The sequence below is a fragment of the Drosophila elegans genome, unplaced genomic scaffold (assembly GCF_018152505.1).
Source record: "Drosophila elegans isolate 14027-0461.03 unplaced genomic scaffold, ASM1815250v1 contig_814, whole genome shotgun sequence".
Classification (NCBI taxonomy): domain Eukaryota; kingdom Metazoa; phylum Arthropoda; class Insecta; order Diptera; family Drosophilidae; genus Drosophila; species Drosophila elegans.
In genome coordinates this window covers 13,460,812-13,479,609 of record NW_024546167.1, presented here as the reverse complement: position 1 = coordinate 13,479,609, position 18,798 = coordinate 13,460,812, and the positions used below count along the sequence as shown (strand labels likewise).

Sequence of the window (18,798 nt, the reverse complement as noted above, 5' to 3'; positions counted from 1 at the left end):
TGCGAAGTACATATTTGCAATTGTTGTGAAATGAACTTTTAACACAATTGATTGTGGTAAAATCCAAACTTTAAAATTTAAGTGCATCAATTTCGCATCTCATTTTTAAGCCAAAGCCCAATTTCTTTCCACGTGTTTCCAAGTTATTTGGTTACTCAAACCATGACTTTCACTTTGGGCTGCCTTCATTTAATTCTGGACATATAAACATTTGGACAAGGATTGATTAGTGGCCGCTCTCCTGGCTGAGGCAGTCCAAATTGCCGTCCGCCCCAAATCGAAATCTTTAATCGAAACTTTAATACACCGACTTGGGCCGCCACTTGCCGCCCTGCGCAAACAACAACTAACAGCACAAACATCAATCAAGCCTCGAGTTTGGTCTCCTCTTTCTTTTTTTTTTGTTCCTGGGCGCTTGTATTTTTGTCAACTTCTTTTCGGGGAAGTGTGGGAGGACATCGTCTTGAGCATTCGCATTTCTTTGGCATCTGCACACAACCCACTTCCTCCGACTCCGGCTCCGGCTCTCACTTCCACTTACCTCACGGCTCCGGCACCCACATGATTTACTACAACATTTCCTGTGGCCGCTTGCCGTGCCACCAATCCCCTGCTCCTTTTTCTGGTAGCTGCCATGTTTGACTTGATTTCGTCTAAATTGAGTTCAGTATCAACAGAAAATACTTCCGTTTCCTATGCTCTTCCCTTTGCTGTTGTGTACCTTTGCCTGATTTTCCAGCAGCAGTGCACAGAGAAAAATTTGTAGTCATTTAATCTCTTTGAACTCCTTTCTTAGTAAATTCAACATTGCAACGAAATTAAATATTTATCTAAAATATCTATTATTTTCCTTTTTCTTTAGGTAGTTTTTAAAGTTCAATTTTGTTCATATAACCATCTGTATTTAATATATAACATTTTATATCATTTTAAAGACAACATTAAACAATTTTCAAGACAAGAAAAAATTAGTCTTTGAATAACCCTCAGAAGAAAAAAAGTTACAACATCTTTTCTAAAACTTACCATAAAATAAATTAATCCCATTTTTTTCGGTGCAGCAGTAACACAGGGAAAAAATTAACTTTCTACTAGAAACTTTCTCTCGTAGTTTTCGGTGTCGTTGGGTGTTTACCTTGGCAGCAACTCGTCTTCGTCTTCGTCTTCGTCTGTGTCCTGAATTCTGCGTCCTGGCTGCAGGGTCCTGTATCCTGGCACCTTTCTCAACGTCGAGGTGTTTGCCTTATTTTGAATGTTTTTTATGTTCAATTTGTTTCAATTTAATGTTGTTCTTGCCAAGGGATCAGGCTCGGTGCCAGTGCCTGGCTGCATTGCACTTTACATGATTCGGCAATGTGTGTGCACCTCATATGATAAATGGCATTAAAGGATTTGCGTGAATAACTCAGTTAGGACTTACATCTTTCTATCTGTCAAATAGTTGGCAAAGACTTTGCTACCCAAACAAAATGTGCAATCGAATATGTTTCTATTGAATGAAGTTAGAAATTGTGTTTTCTTAGTATGGATTACCAAGAAAATTTGAAATATGTCCTTTAAGAAATGCTTAGACGACTGAAAGTGGCATGAGTAACAGAATATTCTTGATAGTAGACATTAAAAGGGTATTTGTTGTTTCTTATTTCATATAAACAATGAGGCAGTAAATGTAAATGACATACACAATTTTATCACTATTTCTCTCGACACTTTTCAGCTCTGAGTCCCCCCACTGTTACCTGCTGTCTTCCAATTAAAACCAATTCAAAAATGTTTTGGTTTTTTATTTATTTTTCTGTTTGTTCGATTCTATGGAATTGCGGCGCCAATGAACTAAATGGGCCAACTCGTTTACTCATAACAACAATTTTACTTGTTAGCAATTGGTTTGTAAAAATATGGGAAACTCAATGGGAATTTTCTCCTATGGACTTCGTTATTGGTCTTTTGACCAAAACCCAAATTTATGCGTCTACTTCCAATGAAACATTAAAATTCCATTAGCGGAAGCGAGGCACATAAATTTGTACCCCTACTCCCCTAAAAAACAGCGGGGGAATTGGATTTCCCCAAACGAATGCCAGCTTATCAACAAATGCGCAGAAATTATGCATTTTGTTTAGCTTTAATTGCAGCTCAGTGTATTTATTTAGTGCTCCAGCCATCGAGGGGGGAGTCCAGCAGCGATAATCGAAAATAATTTATAGAAAATAAATATTTCCTCACAATGGGCCGCCCTAGACGATGAGAAACTTGAACTTCCATTTTCCTCGCAGATCGTTTTTTATAAGGGGTACTTTAGGAATTCTAGAGTTTATTGGGATTTTGAAGTAACTCGTTAATTTTCATTGAATATGATCAAACTTCAATAAAATAGTAGACAAAATAAGTAACCTAAGCTGATATTGGTTGTTTTGCGATAACTGAGACCTGTAAGCTTAATTATGAAAAGTGGGTATCTTCCCGTCGAAGCCATCGACTTTAGCTGGTTTTTCTCCCAACAATTTTCCTCGCATTGCCCCATTGTTGATGTTTATTTAAGTTGTCATTAGAATGGTGCAAAGCAACGGCAGCACCACTGGCAATCCGTGGCAGTTTGGCCATATAAACTTTTTAAATTATCACCGACGCGCAGTCGGGTAGCGAGTGCGGGTGGTAGGGTTACCTCCTATGGGTTGGGATGGAAAATGGGGGGGAAATAGGGGGAGCGGCTGCCACTTGAGTCAGACATGGATGTACATGGAAATCGCATGGCCATGTGAAATGGAAATGGTGGCACCACCAGTCAGTCACCCCCCTTTCCCGACTGTTTTGTATCCCCTTTTCAGCTTCCCGGGAAATGTTCGAAAAGTACATCGGCATTGATGAGGTGGGGCTGGGTTGGGAACAGTCCCTCTTCGCTGAATGAAATCAATGTTGGTGGGACTTGTCTTGCTATGGCGCCCCAACAGAAGCCGGAAATGCAAGTCAGTATTTTGCTTATCGTCTGGGTAGCTTGTTTAAAGGGCGAAAAAGAATGATGGGAGGAAGAGCAGAATTTAGCACGGACAGGGATCGGAAATGATCGCTTTAAGACCTTAGAGCTACTGCTATGATGAATAAAATAACATTTTATTAACTTTTACTAATGCTATGAATTTGAAATAGAATTTTCGGATCATTATAGAGCTGGTAGGAACAACTTTTAACTAAATTTTTGATTTATAAAATACATAAGTAATTAAATCCATTTTTCTCAGAGTAAGTTAAATATGAGCTTGACAAAACATAAAAACCCTAATAAATGGCGTAATAAAAATAAAATTTTTAATTTTAATAAATAGTAATATTAGCGAGCTAATAAAGGTTAATTTTGTGCCAGAGACAACAGTGTTTAAATGGCTTGTGTATTTACTTAGTGACCGTAAGTGCTGTTTTCTGAGAGCCATCCACATAAAATAGTTAACTAGTTGACCAACGACTCCGATGCGAACGTCTTCACCTGTCGTCAAACAACTTGGCCACCCGCAGTTTGCTTTGGTCCCTCGACTGCAGTTCGACATGCCACATTATCAACTAATAAGTATAAACAAACTATGCGCTTAAGTACACTGTTTGCGTTTCGTGGGGCTCGTATTCGTAATGCCCTGTTGTTCCGTTCGGGGAATATATATTAGCAACAATGACGGCAAGCCAAACAACAATAGCAACGGCAATAGCAACAGCAATAGCAACAGTAATAGCAACAGCAACAGCAACAGGCAGCAGCAGCAAGTTTAAAGCCGCTTAAGGCCATAACCAGGAATGCCAAGGCAAACGGAGCAGGTCAAGTCGCACAAACACGAGGATTACCACCAGGAGGCGGCAGCAGGTGCTAAGGATAAAGGAAGTTGATGCTGGTAACACAATGGCCAAAACGCCAAAGCAAAAGCAAAAGGCGATTCTGTCAAAATATTTACGATATGTCGTCGTAGTCGTTTCTCTTGGCAATGGCTTCCAAAGTGTAGGGAAGACCCACGCCCACGAACACAAACACAAATACAAACACAATAGCCGAAGGACGCAGGACGCAGGACACGTGTAGCACATGCTATTTGTGGGCCAGCACCAGGATATATATTTCCGAGCTCATCTACGCTGCCAAGGACACTCCCAAACACACACACACACACACCCACACACAGAGATAGCAAGGTGGAGAGGCGCAAAAAAAAATTGATTCATCTTCCAGGGTCTCTGAGAAAATTCTTTTTATCCCTACTTCTCACTTGAACCCAAAAACATTGTCATGTAAAATTAAAATTTATGGCTAATTTGTGTGCGTGAACGTAACTTTGTTGCCTGTCCTTTTCCTTCGGTGCTCTCGAGTAGGAAAGCCGTAAATTTCCTTCATTTGCCTGGCCGATTTTCACCGGAAAAGTGTGTGGGAGACAGTCCCTAACCCTAAGCCCCGACCTCAAGTTCCAAGGGCGAGGAGGGCGTGACTTGTGCTGGAAAAGAACCCTTCAGAAAACGGTGATAAAACCTTAACGACGAAACCATAAAATCGGATAAAAACAAATTGGTAATTTCTGGAATTGTTTTGGCATATACATATGAGTGTATATATACGTGTATATATTTGTATATCATGTTTTAATCTCTCATATAAACGGTAAAGTGTCAAAAATGCTTAACATACAACATGTATTATATGCATCATAAATATGTATGTGTAATCTTATGCGTTTAACTAACCCTATTGATAAATATCACTATATTTGATTTCGGCTTTCGTTTTAGCTAGTTTTGATGGATTGAGAGAAGAGAACTGTGCAAACTGAACTATTTCATCTATGTGGTGAGAGTCAAATGTGTATCGTAGAGTAATCTTAGAGATAAGTACTTAAAGAGCTGAATATGTTAACTATATGTACAGATGAAGGGCCTGCCTGGGCAAGGCTAAACATTCGATTTGGCAAATCTCGTTATAAGATAGTAAAGTAGGCTACAGGACTTTGTTTAACTAAGGTTAAATCGCTGGGTCTCTTCAAAAGAGCCGATCGCCTCTCGCCCCTCGGATGATTCGATGTCCTAGACATAGCGCGTGATTTGTGAATAGAATTCCGAAAGACAAGACTGCAACTGGGCAAAGGTCGGTCGCTCGCCAGGTAAAAGGGCCCAACAATAGGCCATGATCGTAAACCTTTAATGAGAAGACAAAAGAACGACCATTGAATTAGTAAGACAGCCGGTTAAGATCTCTATCAATAATTCGAATACTCACAGTTCATCGGGGCAGTTGAAGGGCTGCGCCAGCCGATAGCCGTCCTTCAGATAGTGCTCCATCTCGAAGGGATCCACCTCGGCATAGGGTTGCTTAGCTGAAGTGCACAGCTCCCACATCAGCACCCCAAAAGCCCACGAGTCGCTGGCCTCGGAGAACTGTTTGTGCTGCAGTGCCTCCAGGGACATCCACTTCACAGGCCTATTCTCGCTGTCCCCCAGGCAGTTGTAGTCCGAGGGGAACAGGTCCCTGGACAGGGAGCTATCAGACAGCTTCACCCGCAGCTGATCGTCAATGCTGAAAGGGAAAATCGGTTAGATAATGATTAGATTTTTATGATTTATTTACTTATTTGTTTTTTAATTGATTCTAAGCTTGAAGTAATGATTAGAATACAATGCTAGTTTCAACAATTTAATTATTTGTCTAAACAAAAATATATCTCTAATATTTGTTAATAATTTCTTTATCATTAAAAACCTACTAAATACTTAACCAAATCAATTCATATTTAATAATTTCACTTTACTTACACACAGTTCCTGGTGGCAATATCCTTGTGCACCACACCGTGGCTGTGCAGATGATCCAAGGCCATGGACAGTTGCGAGGCCATCATGACAATTTGAATGGTGGTCACTGTGCGAGCACAGGCCGGATCCAGCAGGAACAGCTTCAGATTGCGGGTATTATTCAGGGCGGGATAGAGGACAAATGGAGTGGTGTGATCCTCGATGGAAACGCCCAGAACCGAGAGAATTCCGGGATGTGAGGCACCGTACAGCAGCATGCCCTCCTGGAGAAGCAGCAGCACCTGCATTTGACTGGCATGCTGAGCCACCGTTTTGACCAGCACATCCTGGTTGTCGTTGTAGGTGCCGCGATAAACCCTCCCAAAGGTTCCCTCCTGCAGAAGACTGGAGAGTCGTACGCGGCAGCGCTCTACGGTCAACTCGGAAATACGGCGATGCAGCTCCTCCGGATGCTGCTGCTCCACGGATACGGGAACTTTGCGAGGCAGCGAGGAACCATGAATTGGGGCTATAATCGATGGCGTCATATAGGCCGCCGAACCCATGGAAGACTGGCAAGGCGGATGGGTGTTCAGTCGCTGGAAACTCGACGTCCTCATGGGCTGTCCGCCGTGCTGATGATGCTGCCTCTTGTTGGCTGCTCCCTTGACACAGTAGGCTATCATCAGAAGCAGGCACACGGAGCCCATGGCCACGGATACACCCACCACCAGGGTGATCAGTCCGGTGGGTGGCAGCATCACCGTCTCCAGCAGCTGGGGATCGTCCACATCCTCCTCCGTCCATCCCTCGGCACTGTCACTCACCAGGCAGATCTTCTTGCGCCGAAACACCAGGTGAGTCACATTGTTAAGTGATCGATTCAGCACCACTTCCAGACTAACAGTCACGTCCACCTCCGCTGCCTTCAGTCCGCTGCACTTGAGGGCAATGGCCCAGGTTTGGATGCTGGTGGGGATCTCTCCACTGTGTGACACATTGATCGCCGGCCGGGGCAGCACTTCCTGATCGGAGCTGACCACATTGATGCTGTAGGGCAGGCCACGCCCCGCCAGCGACTGCCAGGTAAAACTAATGTCCTTAACATTTGCCGGTACGGGAACAATAAAGTTCAGGGCGTAGTTATTTATGTGACCCTCGCGAACGTAGTACACCTCAGCAGAGACACCTGGGAAATATAAAAAATATATTAAATAAATATCATTCAGAAAGTTTAAACAATAACAGTGATTAGGTATTATCATGATATATTTGAAATTGGGTGTATTATTTGTAAACTTCTCAAAGTAGTCGACTTAAATTAAAATATTACAGAAATAAATATAATATTTACTCCTCTATAAACTGAGCACGTGTACTTTCTATATACTTCCCAAGAACATTCCCATCACCCATGCTAGTTGATAAAACAAACTCATCCACTACTTTGCATGTAAATCTCTCTGAATGCACTCAGAGCAATGAGTTTTCCTAGAGGCTTGTTTGCTCAGCCCGATCCATCCGCAGACAGTCGCCGACAACAACATTTTATATAAATAAACACGGGCAAATGCTCGAGTTAAGGGAATTCCCTGGAAACTATTTTCGAGATTATCATCAGTTGTATCTGTATCTACGGGGCCCGCTTGGAAATCGATGTAGAACAACACAGCACGAACTGGATTTAGGGAGAAACGGCAATGGAACAGCGATCTGAGGTTGGCAAAACAAGAACAGGGTAAAGACAAACAAACTGAGCCATGTCCGAGATTTGTTCCCTTTACTTCGATTGCCTGTCTGGCTGATTGCGGTTTGACCCAGGTCGATTCGAGTTAATGAAGCATGTTCGGTAGTGTTTTTTTTTATTTACTTATTTTTTTTGTTTTTCCCTTTTTTTCAGAGATGACTGGCCGCGATTGCCAACTCATTTGGTTTGTTATGACGTCTTATGCTAATGATAATGATGCAAGCAGGTAGTTTATACTTCTCATTGTACGTCCCAACACCAAGATTTTCCTGGACCACACAAATCGAAATTTAAGTAAGTCACACTGATCAACAATGACGTGCAGTCGGTGCCCAATTTTCAGCTGCCACTTTGGGTGCACCACCAAGTGCATTCAACTTTCCCCCAAATAAAAATCGTACGAGAACGAGAAGCGGCGGCAGCCTTTGGCAAACTGTGGCCCAGGAAATAATTTACGAAAATCGCTGGAACACCCGAGGAACGTGGGGCGCACTTCCTTTGACAACTGGCAATAACAATAAAAATCAGCGAGCTTGTAGGTAGACAGAGAGGCCCAGACATCGCCCTAGACGAGTAAGTAGATATGGTCGAAGGCGAAGCCAATGACGAAGGCAGACCCGGCAAATGGCTCAACTGGGTGGCGTATAAATTGTGTCAGACATGCGGGTATATATATGCACTCTTCAAAATAAAATTACTAGCTGAAAAACTACAATTATTTTAAGTCATTCGTTATAGCATTTTATTTGAACGATAGTTAGATTTAATCGCTGTCAAGAATACTTCTTCTAAAATATTATTTTTGTAAACATATCCCTAAGTAAAAATAGTTTAAAATCTATATAGACTATATTCGTTGTAAAAATGTCATATTAAACTATAAAAAGTCAGTGTCTGTTTTATAGCTAGTTATGTTTACTCTAGCAGTTTTACACTTTTCCCTCAGTGCATATACACTTGGGCCTTGCTGACTTTTCTCCCCAATGGGCCCGCCTTGGCGACTTCCTCTGCAATGTGCAACATGTTGCACGTTGCTGTTGCTGAGTTGCTGCGGCAACGACAAATTCCTCGGCAGCATTTTAAAAATAGCGCCCATGACTTAATCAAATGCAACGCGTCCTGTCCCCGTCGCAATTTGCCTCCAGGCAGCTTTTCAGCCTCAGACACGCTTCCATTGACCCTTTTCACCGGGGCCGAAAGATGTTGTCCCGGCCAAGAGTCGTCAGTTGGGCCCAAAGTTCACAGGTTCATGTGAAAGTTGCCGCTCTATTGCATTTTCATAAGGTGCAAGGGACTGGGATCTGGGATCTGGGATGGGTACTGAGATGGGATTGTCGAGGGCCGCGTCTTGAAGTGGATTCGTTGTCGTCTACCTCATGTCACGAGCAAATGTCACTTGCATGCGCCCAACGCGGGTCGGCTCTTGAACTTTTTTAACCTTTTTGTGCTCGTACTATTCGCCATGTTCATAACTGGCTGGTTTATCCAATGCACTGAGAGAAAATCGCATAGGTTTAACGCATATCTACAATGTGGAGTATTTTTAATTTCTTAATAAACATTTTCTGTCATTCCTATAGCAATAATAGAATATTAATTCTTTTACAAAACAATAAAATATAAAATCAACCTTTTTATAAATTTTGTAATTTTTTAAAAATAAAAGTCTTTATTATCAGTTACGTTATTTAATTAATTAAATTGTCTTTAGCTTTGTGCATATCTATCTTGTTTTAGTGCGAACGTGAGATTATGAAAATTATATATAAATTTCTTAGAATACGATTCTTGATATGCTGCGTTATATTTAATTAATTGAGGATATCTTCACTATAGAATTTCATCGACTGGATGGTGATATCGATGCTATTTTTTCACCGTGTGGGCGTGCCTGCGATGTGGAGCTGCAAAAGTAGTGGTGGTAGCGGCGGCGTCGAGAGTCTCCCCATATCGTATGTCGAATTTTTCGGAGCGTGCAGTCATGATGCTGTCGTTGCTAGTATTTTTTGCAACTTTTTAATAGCTTGCTACTGCTCAGAGTCACAGTCGTTACACACAGTTGTTACACCGCTGCCAAGGAGCGGATGGGGCATCCACATAGAACTGCCGAAACGACTGGCCGGAGACACTCGTACACCAAGCTAAAAAATAAAAAAAACAACCGAAAAAACGGAAAAAATGTCTACGGTACGGTTTCCATTTTCATGTAATTAGCGTTGCAATTCGTGAAGTGCTTTCCGCTGTGCCGATTTCCTATGCTGATTTTTCCCAACCCAAAACAAAGACCAGCAAAAAATTAGAGTTTTCACTGAGGTCACTCCTTGGGGTCAGCGGTTTGGCAGTGGCCATCTCATAACTTGGACTCTTTTTTGGGCAGGGAGTGGTGGATGGGTGTGGGAAACCATCTGAGGGGGGTTTTTCAAAAGGCCAAAGACTGGAAGTATTTGTTTTGCAAATTAACTTTTTGTGGTTAACGATGCCATTTTTAGTAATGCAAAATGGGGTTTTTATTCGAGTTCAATGAGGTTTTCCGTTTACTTGTTGCAATATAAAAGTAGCACTCAGAAATCGATTGGTTAATTATTTAAATTACATTGTCTGGTAAGTTTTACCGCTCAATTTAGGGTTTCATATAATTCCCAAACATAAAGAAATAGGAATTTAAATTAAACTTAACACCCCTACCTTTAATTTTCTTTATAAACTTCGAAATTGGGTATTTCGAATGATAAATTGAGGGCATTTCGAATAAAGATCCCTGATGTTTATAAATGAACCGTAAGTGATGGGTAATTTATGAAAACTAGTGCCATAGCAACACCTTCGATTTGCTGTCGTGTTCCTTCATCAACTCCAAGGCTTCGGGCTTCGGCTTCTTTAGCCATTATCTCCATTTGACAAATATCCCAGGCTCAGCTTGTGACTACAAGCAATTTTGCTTAAGCAAACAGACTGGTACGTGGGGCAGATGGACAACCCTCTGCCGAGGTCTTTGGGCATCACTGGCGTCTTTTATCTTGTCCAATCCTCCCAGGCAAACAAAATTGCAATAGATGATAAATGATGGCACAGCGACTCCATCTGCACCGTAACCGCATTGAACCTTTGCAGCCTCCGACTCTGCGCAACCCCATCCAGCCCCATCCATCCAGTCGGCCAAGCCAATATTGCGGGCTTCGGTTTCCCCCTTGTCTAATGGGTAATATGTCACTTTGGCTGCATTGGCTTGAAATCTGCTCCGGGTCTTTTGTGCAGTTTGTGGCCAAATCGAAAAATAAATGAAACAAATGATCGGCGCCTGCCGGGAACCGCCTTCAACGAACCCACCCCCCCTTAAGTACACCCCACCCCCAAGGCCCCAACAACCTCCACCCCCTGGCTTATCACGCACAACAATCTCGCTTACAAGCTCTGGGCACCACCCCCAAAAACGAACGCCCACCACATGTCAACATTTAACATGTTTTTGAGCCATGTCTCCAAACGGCACACCACCTCCTCCTGGAAACCCACCTCCCCCTACCCATCCCCCACCCACTCGCATCCGTATCTTTGTGTGAATCGTTTCTTAGTTGCCTCACGTCGTTATGATAAATGATGCTGCTCCTTTGGTTTGCCTAATATTTTTTTTCCTACTTGGTTGCTTGCCTTTTTTCGGGCCGCGGGCTAAACGTTCGTTCTCGTTTCTCATTTTCGGCTTTTGATTGTAACAAATTTGTGCCAGCAAAATTAGCCATCTCTTTAGGGCAAAATCTCTGCCAAGTCGAAACGATTTGGCACAGTTAACGCGTAGATTTCGTTTTCCCTTTTCGGCTTCTCTCCAAAAATTAGCTCAAATTAATCATTCAAATTACAAGAGTTGACGTTTTTTAAGCCACTTGGCCAGCTGACAAAAAAATTTAAAACGGCTTTGACCGGACGGCTTATTGTAATATCCAGAATCAATAGTAATTAACCTTAATCGTTATTCATTTTTTGTCAGTTTTCTGTTGTCTTGCGAGTGTTGAGTTGTGAGGAAAGAGGACAGCCTCCTAAAAGTATATATATATATAAATGATGCGGGTCAAGAGTGATGATGCTTGAAGATAATAGAGCTTCGAGTGGCTGCAGCTGCCAAGCTATAAAGTTTCGGTAAGACAAAGTTTTTGAAAAATACAATAGTATATAAGAGGAATATAAATGACACAAGACAATATGCACTAAACAGTGTCAAACGGAGAAGTACAATACTCTCAAAGCAGAATACAAATTTACTTTAAATATTTTAACTTTCTGCAGCTTTAGGGCGCATGAATCAGATAAAAATCTCTGGAGATTCGCATCTTGCAGATGCCACACTATCTGCCAGTTAGCAAAGCCATCTATACTAATACTTCAGAGCGTATCACGAGTTTTCCCATTGTGGGAATGTCAGTAAAATCGTGTTAGCAGCACATAATGCATCTCACGGATTGCCGTACTATGCCTAGTTAGCGATGCATCTAGATGGTGCCGGCACACAACTGCCAACTGCTTGTTTTTATAGACATTCCGCTCCACCGCCCACTCCGATGGGTATTATTCGCCATCCCTTCGATACTTTCCATGTAACTTTCTGCAACGGAAAACTCCCACAGCGCATAACCCAAATAAACACCGAACAACTCAATAAACACAGTGCAGCGACAACAAAAGACCAGATGCACGCACTGCATCTGCATCTTTGCAGTTGCCCAAAGCTGCCACGCCCCTTTTCGCAGCGCCCACATGTCACAGTGACATGGAAACAAACTCGATTGCTGCGTTAACTACACACAGAGAAAACGAGTAGAGTTTTAAAAAGAGTTGAAAACTAACGAAATGTGCTGCTTAAAAATACTTTTTATTCAAACCTATGAATTTAATAACTAACCAAAGAGAAATCCTCCAATTAAAAATTAGTTAACTCTTAATGATTCTCCTAAAGAATAAATTGGTTTAATTTGATTCTCTTTATTTTTAGTTTAACTGATAAAAGAAAAGCACAGATAACCTTTTGACCCCCTTTTTAATTGTTTTCTCTCGGTGCAGAGACAAAAGACGCGCTTCATTGATGGCGCTTGTTGTTGTTTAAAGTAAATATGATTATTCGTTTTTTGCCATACTATGCTTGCATATTGAACATGCATGTATGCACACATTGTAAAGGGAGCACAAGCCGGGCAAACAATGGCTGATATTTATTATTGACATTCGCCCCACACCCCTCGACGTAGCCCTGCATTTGGCAGCCCCCGGCGGGGTTATCGGAGTTGTCAGTTGCCAGTGATAACCACAGTTGCAGTCGGAGTCAGCCCCTCAGTAAGCCTTTGACGAGCATCGATCCCCACTGGCACTCCAGTCAGCGTTTATTTGCCGCCAAAGTATTGCAGTCGCTTTTATTGCCTGCAATCGGTTTATGCGATTTTCATTTGTTTAAATGCCGTTTTTTGTCCATAGTTTCGATGGTAATGGAAATGGCTTTAAGTCCGGGCTTAGCCAAGTTTATGGCGGTTTAAAGTCACCAGACATATGAACCCATAAAATAAGTATGCAAATGGCCCTGAGCCTCCCATCTGGCGATGTCTGTGCTGTAGTCCACAAACCGCGCCTAATCAAATCGCAGTTCCCAATGTCAAACACGTCGCCGGGTAATGCGACACTCTGCTATCAAAAAATCGTAATGAAATCGGAGAATTGAGATCTTGTTTGGTTTTGGGGGGACTTTATGACCCGCCAAGTGCCCATCAATTCGAAATCGATAGCCCTACGAGGCCGCACGATCTTTGATCGCATTAAAAATAGATTGAAAATAAAATCGAAATATTGATCCCAATGCCCAGACACGATCTTTTGGGACTGGCCCATAAGTCACGTACGAACAGATATATATCTGTGATGATCGTGGACCAAGGAAAGTTGGTGCGGAAGTGATCACAGAACAACGTGATAAACTGAGGGCGAATTCGATAATAAATTTAATAAAGGCAGAGATTCGTTTTACACTGGTAGATAAAAATCAGGTGAGAACCTGATTGGACGATTGTTAAATATGGCTTTGAAAGTAATATGCAAACGATTAGTTTTGTTATGGTTTAAAAAAGATATTACATGCATGACCGATAAATTAGACACAGATTAGGTCCACTTGAAGTTTATTTTACGATCAGAATCTTTAACTAGCTCAGATGTCTTAAAATTTATTGAAAAGGCCTTTCACTCAAATCAAAAATCGCTGCATTTAAACTATATAAAAATTAATGGTCAGTTACGAAACTAAATACATTTCAAACTTTAAGATGTGTTGCTCTGGATCAAGATCTTTCCGGTTAACACAGTTTATTGTCCCCTTTCGCGATCACTAATTGAACAGATAAGATCTGCAGACGGAGACAGCTGTGTCAACTCCTTCGGATAGCACTTTTTACGATCTGTCAGGTGAGCTGTTAATGCTAGCACATCGTATAGCAAAAACTGGCACGACCTGGTCCATAAACTTTCCCCTCCCTCACCATTTTTTGCTTTCGCGAGGGGGACAGCTTCATTAGCTAATGGCCACTTCATTATGTGTGGCTGGAGAGCCCAGCGAAAGGCGAGACTGGACAATAAATTGCCAAACACCAATTAAAATATAGATCATGCCTGCTGATCATATCCAGCAAGTAGCTAGCTAACGCAAAACCGTTAGCAGAGGGGAGCGTTGGGGTGTTGGGACGGAGGGTATAATGTCTGTGAGGATCGGTGGCGTTTCTCGGAAGGCTTTTAGCACGACCAGATGAAAACGGCCTGCTCGTTCACAATTATCGGCTGGCGAGATCTTGGAAAGGCAGCCAAGAACAAGCCATAAACCGGAGAAGCGCACAAATGTCTCTACTTGGGGGGGGGAACAAAACACCACGACGAGATACTCGTACAAAAATATATGTGTAAGAAAAAACAAGCCGGCAGGAGAAGTAAACGAGATACATGCCTGGCTTGTTACCGCCATCCGACAGATACAACAGCTTTAGCTTCGGTTAGGTGCTAAAAGTTGCCACAGTAGCGCGTCGTGTGTATCTTCGATACTCGTACCTTGGCAGCTTGTTTGCGTTGTAAGCCGCTTAGCCGCGGCTCACTTCAAATAACAAAAGCCATCAATATGTTTCCCGATACCTAGGCAAATATGAAAATATTTAAATTGGCCTAAACAAAAGCCAAACACGCTTCGGCCCGCGAGCTCTCAATTCATTTAGCACAGTTGGTGGTAAATTTAACACATCCATCGTTGCGTTTTCCCCGATATTTCGAGTGTCTTCGACTTCATAGCGGCTAATTTATGGCCCAAAGCGGCTGCCAATCGATCATTTGCGAGGGGGCGTGTCGATTTTAGCACATTCTTCGGTTCAAGAGTGTGAAAATCGTGCCGAAGCCGTTGGCAAAGCCTCTAATCTCTGCTTTTCCCATTTCAGTTTTAATTGCCGCTTCATTAGCAGGCAAAAAGAAACAGTAAAATTAAATCAAAGCACCCAAAAATGGTGGCCATAAAAAGCTGGAAAAATTCCGAATCGTCAATAAAATGCCATAAAACGTACAGAAAGAGGGAAAACTACGAAAACTGTAGCAGGGAGGCAATAAAATTAAATTTAAATAATGTACTTTTGGCTATTTAAAATGTAGCGCGTGTCACAGCAGCGAAAAAAGTCGTTAAACTTTTTTGGGTGCTCCTCATCATTGTGATGGGTTATTTCTGTGGAATATGATTGGAATCGAAATGGGAATAAAGTTGGAAAACGTATGATGGGATGATTTGATCGTGAGCCCAGCCCATTCTGTCTGGATCGTATTTCATATGACTGTCAGATGCCAGGGACTTTATGACTCAAACTTTTTAGCATTGAACTTTGCCGGGACCCCTGCGGGGATGATAAAAAATAAAAAAGGAGCTGAACTGAAATGTGATCATCGACCAGCTATAAATTACGCGTAAATGCAAATGAAATTTATTTAAGCCGCCAACTTTGGCTAAAGACCGCGCCAGCAACTCCTCACCACCTAAACCCCTTTTTTCCGCACACAAATCAAATGCAAATTATGCAGCTTAATTGATTTATGGCCCACGGAGTGAGGAGTACAAAGCATTTGCGCATTTCTTTATGGCCGTATATATCCTACGCAAGTCTGCGAAACTTTTCGACTTTGTCTTAATTACCCCATAGCTAAATGTGTGTGTACAATTTGCAACGTTTTACTGGGGGAAGTGCAGCCCACAAGACTTCAGGCATATTCTGCATACTTGATTTCACGCCCCCGAAATCGCAAATCCGAAATGCATACGCAAAATTATGCGCATCGTCATCGTCGTCAGCGAATCGGCTCCCACACATGGTTAGAAAAAGATAAAGAAAACTTCGATTTAACAAGGCGCGTTGCATGCCAAAGTTTGGAGCTGCAGAAAACTCAACTAAAGTGGGCAGACTTGTCATGCTAAATACTGCCAAAAATACAGTGAGCCCTCCGAGTAGCAAAGGAATTGGCGCACAGTGGGATGTTACACTTTTGCATTTCAACTTTTATCTTATAGATTGGAATTTTTCATGAAATTCCAATAGTTGTTACAGGGTTAAAAAAAAAAGTTTAGTTCAAGATATTGTTTGTCTGTAATTTAATAAACGTTACTGGTATCGATTAACTGCAGTTAATCTCGAAGTCTCTATATGTCGAAGAATTCAGACTCACAGGGAATTTGAAACTTTTGTTTTGACTGTGCACTTGTGTAGCTTGTAGAATATATACAATATATGGAATGCACCCCACTGTGCATTCTTCCGCCCCTCACAGCTGATGCCCCGCCCACTTGCGCCCCCCCATGCTCCTCTTCGTGTTCTCTCTGCTCCTTCTCGCAGTCACGTTTGCGTTGTTGTTTTTTTGCCTCTGCTGTTGTCTCCTTTGCGTTGTCATCTCGTTTGCATGTTCCTCCCGCTCTTTCTCTTTCTACCTCTTCTCATCCCCATTTTTTGTTTTTGGGAGCCAAGGAATTTCAGTTCCAAGAAATATTCAAAAATATTCCCCACCATGCAGATAAATTGAATGCAGCATGTAGATTTTCAGACTTTGCTGTTGTCTTTATTTTTTGGCGTGTCTGCTGCTTCCTCTTCTTCATCTTCTTTTTTTTGTTTTTTGGTTTTTTACGAAGCGTAAAATTTCCTAACGAAGCAAACGAAAGTTGGTTGTTTTTGTTGTGGGCGGTTTGTTTGTTTGTTTTACTGTTTAACAACACCTGCGGCATGCGCAAGAAAGAGAGAGAGAGAGTGCGGGTGGGAGCCAAGAAGAGAGGCGATAGAGCGAGGGCATCTAAATTAAGCCAAAAGCAAACAAATAAACATAATTTCTTAAAGGAAGTGCGCTTTTTTCAATGAAATGAAAACTTAAAGCTGTCTTTTTAATTAGTTTGCACAAATTATTCATATTTTGTTTATTTTAAAGAGAAACCGAGAAAGTCAGTTAATTGGAGAGAAATCAATAACAAAAGGGCGCAACACAAATTATTGGTAACTCACCTAGTAAACGCATCACTTCCACGGGATTTAGGAAAACATTCAAATGTCCCGCCACTTCGCTGCCCGAGCGCAGTTGCAGTGCTGCCAGCGTCAGCAGAGATAGCAACCACATTTTCCGGCTCATTTTCCCGACATTTTTTGCGGTTTGATGGCATTTAATTGCGGACTCCATTGGATTTTTTGTAATTTTCGCCAATCTTTTGCACTTTTACCACTCACAGCAATTCGTAAACAATCTTATGGCGAACGACCAGCACAAAAGCAAGTAGAAAATTGAGGGTGGGAGAGAGAGAAGGCGCGAGTGCGACGGCGTCGTTTTAGCACCAAAAAAAGAGCGAAAACATTGTTTTACAGTTAAAATTACAACCAAATCGGTATTAGTTTCAGCACATTGTTTACTAATTTGCGTACTTTTATTTCTTAGAGTGGTTTTCACGCTTTTCTTTCAGATTTTCACTGGTTTTCACAACGGAGCGACGCACGTATTTCTTCGCGGCATGGAATTTTTTTTCGAACAGAGAGACTTGCGAAGAGGCATAGATATATAGCCTGTCGAACATTTTCTCTGCCCGCGTCGCTCGACGGCGACGTTCGATTCAAACAAGTATTGCAACTAGCTGCAATACAAGACCGTTGTTTACAATACTTAAACCGGTTTTGGCCTCACGTTTTTCTTGTTAATTTTATTTTGAAAGATTTAAAATAAAATGTTACTTAAGCGAACTATATCTCAATCGGCCAATATAATTGTTCTAACCATTTAATTAACTAAAAACATATAGTAAATTTTTCCCTTTTACCTTATTTAAAAGCTTATATAGAGAACCACGTAAAGACCAGTATTTTTTGTATTAAATAATTTTAAAGTAATTTAATTTAAAGAGATAAATTACCAACATTCGAAATCGTAAATTTATCATTTATCTGTGGATGCTCGAGCCGACGATTTGCAACTAATTGTTCGAAGCGAGTTCGATGTATGATGCTCGCTCTCTCTCAATCATCGGCTTAACCGAATGAGCAGATCAAAGCAAAATGCTAGAAGGGCAATACACCACCTGGCGGCGGTTGCGTGCAAACAGGCGCAGCATACACACACGAAATGTTCAAAGAGAAAGAAATTTCGATAATTTGGATCAGGGGAAAATTCTGTATAACAAAATTGGGGGCGGAAAAAAAATGGAAAAAAATACGTTGCATGTGAATATGTTCGATGTGGATCCCAAACTAAGTTGCAAGGAGGATTTGCCCCATTAGCATAGTGATATCTAAGGAATGTATCACACATACCCACAGACAGGACAATTTAGGTCCAGAAGATCCCTATTTGTACAGAAGCTTTTACAACTTGAACTTTAACGATGTGCATAGTATTTTAAAAAGTTATTTTTAGTTTTATTGCAATTATTTATGTAATCAGCATTTAAAATTTTTATACTTATTAAGAATTATTACTTGTTATAATATTCAAAGTAATTAAAAGCCTTGAGGATCCCAAAACAGGATGTGATTAGTAGCCCAATCCAAAGCGGAAATAATTTTTAAAATTTTCTGATACATTATTTTTTAAACCGAATTTCATACTGTTTGTAAAAAACAATAAGTGTGACTGATAATTTGGAACCTGTAGAGCTTTTATTGGTCGTGATCTTGAACTAGTTCAGCGAATGGCCTTATCAGCGAAGCAAAAAAGCCAAAACAAGCGCTTTACTGATAACACCCCGCTCACAACGATAGCGCATGGCGATAACGCCGTGATTT

The 18,798-nt window shown here is 41.4% G+C and overlaps 1 protein-coding gene across 1 annotated transcript; it reads right to left on the bottom strand.

The window, feature by feature from the left end:
* Positions 1–4,547: 4,547 nt before the first annotated feature.
* Positions 4,548–17,565, bottom strand: LOC108138883 (tyrosine-protein kinase Dnt). Its single transcript, XM_017261414.2, has 4 exons — positions 17,038–17,565; positions 5,779–6,946; positions 5,246–5,542; positions 4,548–5,164 (listed from the first exon to the last, which is right to left on the bottom strand). Exons 1-4 carry the CDS (start codon positions 17,207–17,209, stop codon positions 5,053–5,055), a joined length of 1,749 nt encoding a protein of 582 aa, XP_017116903.1. The 5' UTR covers positions 17,210–17,565; the 3' UTR covers positions 4,548–5,052.
* Positions 17,566–18,798: the final 1,233 nt, after the last annotated feature.

Bases quoted from the DNA above. Each gene is read 5' to 3' on its own strand.
- LOC108138883 (XM_017261414.2), bottom strand. From the start codon at position 17,209: ATGGAGTCCGCAATTAAATGCCATCAAACCGCAAAAAATGTCGGGAAA. The intron at 6,947-17,037 runs GTGAGTTACCAA...TATATTTCCCAG, and splicing joins GGAAGTGATGCGTTTACTAG to GTGTCTCTGCTGAGGTGTAC. The intron at 5,543-5,778 runs GTAAGTAAAGTG...TTTCCCTTTCAG, and splicing joins ATTGCCACCAGGAACTGTGT to CATTGACGATCAGCTGCGGG.